The sequence below is a fragment of the Styela clava genome, chromosome 2, assembly GCF_964204865.1.
Source record: "Styela clava chromosome 2, kaStyClav1.hap1.2, whole genome shotgun sequence".
NCBI classification, from domain to species: Eukaryota; Metazoa; Chordata; class Ascidiacea; order Stolidobranchia; family Styelidae; genus Styela; species Styela clava.
Genome location: NC_135251.1, coordinates 20434856 through 20440980, shown reverse-complemented (window position 1 = coordinate 20440980; position 6125 = coordinate 20434856). Strand labels below are relative to the sequence as shown.

The 6125-nt window shown below is 34.7% G+C and overlaps 1 protein-coding gene across 1 annotated transcript; it reads left to right on the top strand.

Annotated features, from left to right (window-relative positions):
- The first annotated feature begins 3483 nt into the window (after window positions 1-3483).
- On the top strand, window positions 3484-4344 carry LOC120335394 (uncharacterized). Its single transcript, XM_039402890.2, has one exon. It carries the CDS (start codon window positions 3484-3486, stop codon window positions 4342-4344), a length of 861 nt encoding a protein of 286 aa, XP_039258824.2.
- The last annotated feature ends 1781 nt before the right edge of the window (window positions 4345-6125 follow it).

The window sequence follows — 6125 nt, the reverse complement described above, 5'->3', positions numbered from 1 at the left end:
GGCGGCTGCCCTTATGGCCCCCACCTAGAAAACTTCCTTGGTTATACAGTTAAATGTTACACGCAATTTTATAGGTTTCCATTTCCCAATCCGCTGTTTTAAGGCTGTTTCCGATGATAATTTAATGTCTCACCTTGCAGAACAAACCAAGTTGTATTCAGTACGAAAAGTCGGACCTATAAGTTATACTTTATAGCAGTGGTTCCCAAACTTTTTGTAGTTGCGACCCACTATTTATTAGCACAGCTTATGGCGACCCATTTGGCGTTAATTTTTCATTTTTTTATGACAGAACACAGCTATGGCTAATCACCGCAAAACTATCGTGTTTCCTCGAGAATAAGACCTGGCCTAAAAATAAGACCTAATTTGAATTTTGAAAATGATTTTAATTAAACCCTAACCATAAAATAAATTTAAAATGTGTGTGAGAGAAAAGGTTCAATGACCTGAGGTATGGTGAAGATCACACCCCTATTCAAGATTGTGTGATGTCACAATCACAATTATGATATTTGTCACTTGATTTTTGTATAGGAAAAACAAATAAAAACAATGGATGTCGGTTTTTATATAATGTTTATTAAAAAATCTTATGATTTTCCACAATGTAATTTCATTTTTGATAAATGAACACAAAAGATCGCTTCCAGAAAAAACCATTGTGGTATTCTTCAAAAGTAAATAAATCTAAACCCTGTCTAAATTTCGGGGAAACACGGTGAGAAGTGATTTACAGTGTACAAAACTGCAATACGTAAAATAGCCATATGGTCATTCTTTGTGTAGCAAATTTTTGTTTCTTTGAGAAGATCGTAAAAGGGAAGCTTCCACAGATTAGAATTTAAGACTTTAATTAATTTTATTTTCTTTCGTTATTTTGAAGATTTACGTATTCGAGTCGCCACCGATGTTAATAACCATAATTAATCAAAGCTTTCTACATCTTTTCACGACCCACTAAGATTTCTTTTGCGACCCACCAGTGGGTCGCGACCCATAGTTTGGGAACCGCTGCTTTATAGTATACAAAGCACAGGAAAATAGAATGCATTTGTCGCCTGAGTGTGTTTATGCATGGAAGCAAATTGTGGGTTAGAAAAAGAAAATTTTTTTTTTTGTTGATAATGAATCTTGCTATGCGCTTAATGTTTAAGATTGTGAATAGGGCTGGGCTTTTTTAATTAAATAGTAAATTTTTGGAATCGGTCCAGAAGCAAATTTCGAATCGCCGACATCTTTTTTTTTTCGTTGACCAATGATCGAACCCACGACAATTGCACCTGCATGCTATTGCACCTATGGACATTTTGTTTTGCGGACTTATATTTGAACCCATACTAACCCTAACCCATGCATATAGATTGAACCCGCGGATATACACATGGGTTAAATGTACGGTCACCATAAGTTATGGGCCACAGTAAAGATCAGTATATATCTTAAAAGGATTGCATGTCCGATGTTTGGAGAGAATAGCAAACATCGAAGGTTTATATTTGTATGATATGCTGTTGTCCATGCATGAATACAAGCTACATCGACGCGGGAAATCAATTGAATCTGTGCACATTTGAGTCCATTGTTGCAAAATCACCACCATTAACTATAAAGAAACTAGTAGGCCAGTCGTTATCAATGTCCCCATCTTATCAAGACTATCCAATAGATCTCAATGTAGCGATATAAATATATTTGGACATTTTCTATCAAATGCTCGTTGTGTTGACAAGTATAGCAAACATATATGCTCAGAGAAGGGAAAATTGGTTTGAAATGTTTTTACATGAAGTGGAAAAAAGAGCTTTGTTCGGGTCTCAGAGAAATATAGCCCATTCCGCTGTAAAGTTGATTAATGTTATTGTTTATTATTACTAGTGTCATTGTGGTAACGGGGTTTCAATAAATTTGCTCTTTACCTTTCTTTCATAATGTTGTTCCCAAACAACCTCACAGAACTCGTCATCAATACGTCATCTTTTTCAGTATAATATGCTATTAACATCGCAAATACTCCATTTCAATACAAAAATAATTTTACGATGTAAACGAAAAAGTCATGAATGCAAGGTTGAACGTCCAAATTATTTCAAATACTATTAATCAATAAAATTACCGGTAATTATAATTAATTAAGGCAGTATGAGCAGTATATTTCCTACAGAGGTAGGAAAATTGGTTACGGGAATATATAGGTTATTAAAGGTTCAAGTAAGGTTTCTTAAGTCATAGATTATGGGCAAGGAAAGGTTGAAGCATCAAAATACATATTCATTTGCACTAAATTTACTCAAATAATAGTTTACGTAAGACATCGGTTTTCAACCTTTTTGTTGAAGTCGAACCCCAATGAAACATTTTCTAGGCTTACTCTATGCCAATCAAAAAATGCGAAACAATAAATACCCGAATTTGACGAGGAACACCTCAAGGGTCTCTTTCGCAAAACACTAGCGAAACACACTCATTATGGGATTAATCTTATACCCGTGTATTTGAACAATATATATACATATAATAATATAAGCTCCAAGATTTAAATTCTTTTCAAACTACATTTTTTACAAATGAGAACAATCGGTGTAACTTTTGAAAAATCAGATATTTGTTGATTAGAAATAACATAATCTCTTTCTATACGAAATAATAAGTATATTTATTAGCTTTCGTTAGATCATAGTCAGATAAAACAAGATATGGCTGCAAATGATAAAAATTAAAAATAATGTATTAAAAGATACGAGAATATTAGAGATGGATGGGTTGAGTCTGTCTTTATAGTGCTGGCTGAAAGATTGATATTGGGTTCCAGGTTTGTCTATTTGTAGATGTTTCAGTGTTTGTTTTTGTGACCTTTTTTGTTTGTATTGTTGTGTTTGCTTTTGAAATCTTTTTTTTTTGAGTTTCAGTCTTTTACGTTGATTACTCGCGGTTGCCGGATGCTCAGTGTGTTGTTAATTATGTTACAAATATATATTACAAAATGTTACTTGTTTGCTTTGGTGCTGATCAATAAACGCTGCTGATGTAAGATAAATATTCCAAAATAAACATCACCATCGAGTAGTGCATTGCGTTGATGAATATACAATTATGAGTACGTAATTGTACTCGTATTCCTACAATACTTTTTGGGTGTCGTCAGAATGCAGATCTTTTTTATATAACTGATAGTGGTCGTGGTATGCGAATCGAATAAAACGATTTAAATTAAAATAACGTGATAATACTTGAAAATTTGGGTGAGTAAAGTGTATTAAAATGAGTGTTTGTGAGAGTTTTGTAGGGCGTGAGAAAGTGCGGTTGTTGAACAAGCCTCCAATGACTCAAAGACGTTATCAAAATATGACGCAACTATTCGTGTAACTGTCGTCTCAAAAAAATATTCAGGTGTGTCTATGCATCAAAAGTTTTTAACTTTATGTTTTTCTAGTACATTTGTTGCAATAAAAAATAGAAATAAGTTTTCAAGAGTTTTGAAAAATGGGGCTGAATGATTTTATCAGCATTTATGAAGGCAAGGAATTGGCACAGAAATATCATAAATATAGGACAACAATTCCGCCACATGTTGCCGAACAAGTTGTTGGACGTTTGAGACAATGCAAAGGAGGATCTGCTGAGAAAACATTTGATCGCATGTTGGATGTTGGCTGTGGTAGCGGACAAGCAATCAAGTCATTCAGTCCCTATTTCAAACATATTTTAGGAGTGGACATCAGTGCCGAACAATTGGAAGTGGCGGAAGATGTGAACGAATTTGACAATGTAACGTATAAGAAAATGCTTGACAACAATCTTCCTGTCGAGGATAATTCTATCGATCTAGTTACATGCGTGGATGCTGCTCATTGGTTTGATATCGAGTATTTTACTAAAGAATGTCAGAGAGTCTTGAAACCTGATGGCTGTGCAGTAATTTACGTTCGTTTAGAAGCTTCCATGATACTTCTTCCAGAGAAAAAGGTTTCTAACCAAAAAGATTTAGACTACCAATTTGACCAGCTGAATCGACAGTTCCTGAAAGATATCAACGGACACGAAAGAAATAATCTCATTCTAGAACGCTACGTTCCACTGTTCAAAAAAATACCAACTGAGGCGAAGTCTTTCTTAGATGGGATGCAGTTTACTGTTGATTGGACTTTGAGAAACTATCGCGAGTTTTGGACGACAAAGGGAGAATATCATGCTTTGATGAAGAATAATCGTCCAGACGTTGACCCACTTGATATTTTCATAGAGCGGCTAAAGAGATTTCTTGGAGCGGAGAGAAAGAATGAAGATGATATAAAGACCAGGATAACATATGATCTACCTGCAATTGTTATCACAAAAAGTTGATGTCTTCAATAATGTTTCTGTATAGTTTTATGATGAAACATTCGAAACGGAAAATAAAATGTAGCAAAATGTATTTTAGATTATTGTTTGTCTCGTGCTGATTGACCCATTTGACCGATGGCAGGTTAAATTTCCTAATGATATTCCGAAACATTGCTAGACTGTGTTATATTCCATAATACTCGTGGTATTTATTCTATGAAAAGTTTTTATGAATGCTATAATCAAGACCGGCCCGAGATAATGAGAATGAGACAGTTTAAATTTAGTGCAAAATAGCATGTTAGAGGTAACCGCGTAATATTAAACATGGTACGAGTTTTAGGGTCACGAATGTGTAACAACGCAATAAATATATATCTTTTTGTCACAAAAATAAAAATTGATATTCGGGCAGGGATTCGTGTCTCCCCAGTAATTCGTGATACGTGTTTTACGAAGGAAATTGTACAAATTCTAACCAAGGTTGAAGTTAATCTGAACCTACCTATAACTTCACTAACAAATTTTCAGACGAACTTGGACTCCCAATGTGCTATTTTACCCTTGTTGGTAGTAACATCTCGTCACGATAATAACAAAAGTGCGTAAGTCATTTTTATCTGTTTTGAGCAACACACATAAAACTTACTGGAGATATTGCTATATCATTAAGAGTAAATAATTTAACATGGTTCAATTTCTTAGTCGTAGCCGGATTTGCATGACGTAGGCGTGTGACGCAATAATGGCGACTTACGCAGAAATGTTAGAAACATACGCAATTTTGCAACTTGATTATATTCATGAGTCCTAAAAACCAAACATTCGAATAGCGTATATGTAATTTACGGTATCCATTATGTCTTATCCCAAAATCGATAATCTGTTTTTAAAACATCATTTTTTATGTTTGAAATATATATTATATATTGGTTATGTCAAACCAATAACAACTCATTATCACTGATCAATTGCAACAATGCGTGCGTCACATACTATCTTCCGTTCATGCGTTTCAGCATCCATCTGGTAAAATCTAACAGTACACAGAATGACATAAATAACTATTATATACATGGAAAACTCGAAATCGCCAAAAAGTGACTCACGCAATTTGGTTATTAGCGTGACGATATTATACTTGGTATTTGAGCTGGCGATGAATAATAATAAGGTAACTCGACAACATATGGTGTTGGAATATTATGGATAACCCAGAGACAATACCATCCTGGCAGTTAAGATTCAATTGATCATGTTTCCGAGGATGATACGCTTTTGTGCCCTATGGATGAAATATACGAACATTACAACTATGCGTTTGAAGTGGAGCTATCGATCGTTTTGGTGGTATTGCTGATCTTCTTGTTGGTACACTATTTCTTTTCTTGTTGTTGTTATGAAGGAATTGTTTTTTGTTTTGATTAGTGGGCCAATTGCTTTGAAATATTCGATGGCTATGGAATTATTTTATTTATTTCAAAAATCTCTGGGGGTTTCATGGGATTCGTTCTTAGTGTTCGATGATGGCGGTTCCGCGTTTGTATTATTTGTTGCTATCTGGTGGTCAGGGAAAGCCATGAAGACAGCGGTATCGGTAGTCCACTGCGGACGATTTCGAACCCGTACTACTTCGCTTTGGCATTCGTACATGAGTTTGAACATTGATCCCTCGTTGTTAAAATATAAAGCATGCTCTGGGGAGGTATTTCCAAACTAGAATATAAACACTTGGAGCAAAACATTTCCTGGTTATCTGGGTTCGCACAACTTAATAATAACGTTACAAAAATGTCGAT

Excerpts from the sequence above, each read along its gene's own strand:
- LOC120335394 (XM_039402890.2), top strand. The coding sequence starts at position 3,484 with ATGGGGCTGAATGATTTTATCAGCATTTATGAAGGCAAGGAATTGGCA.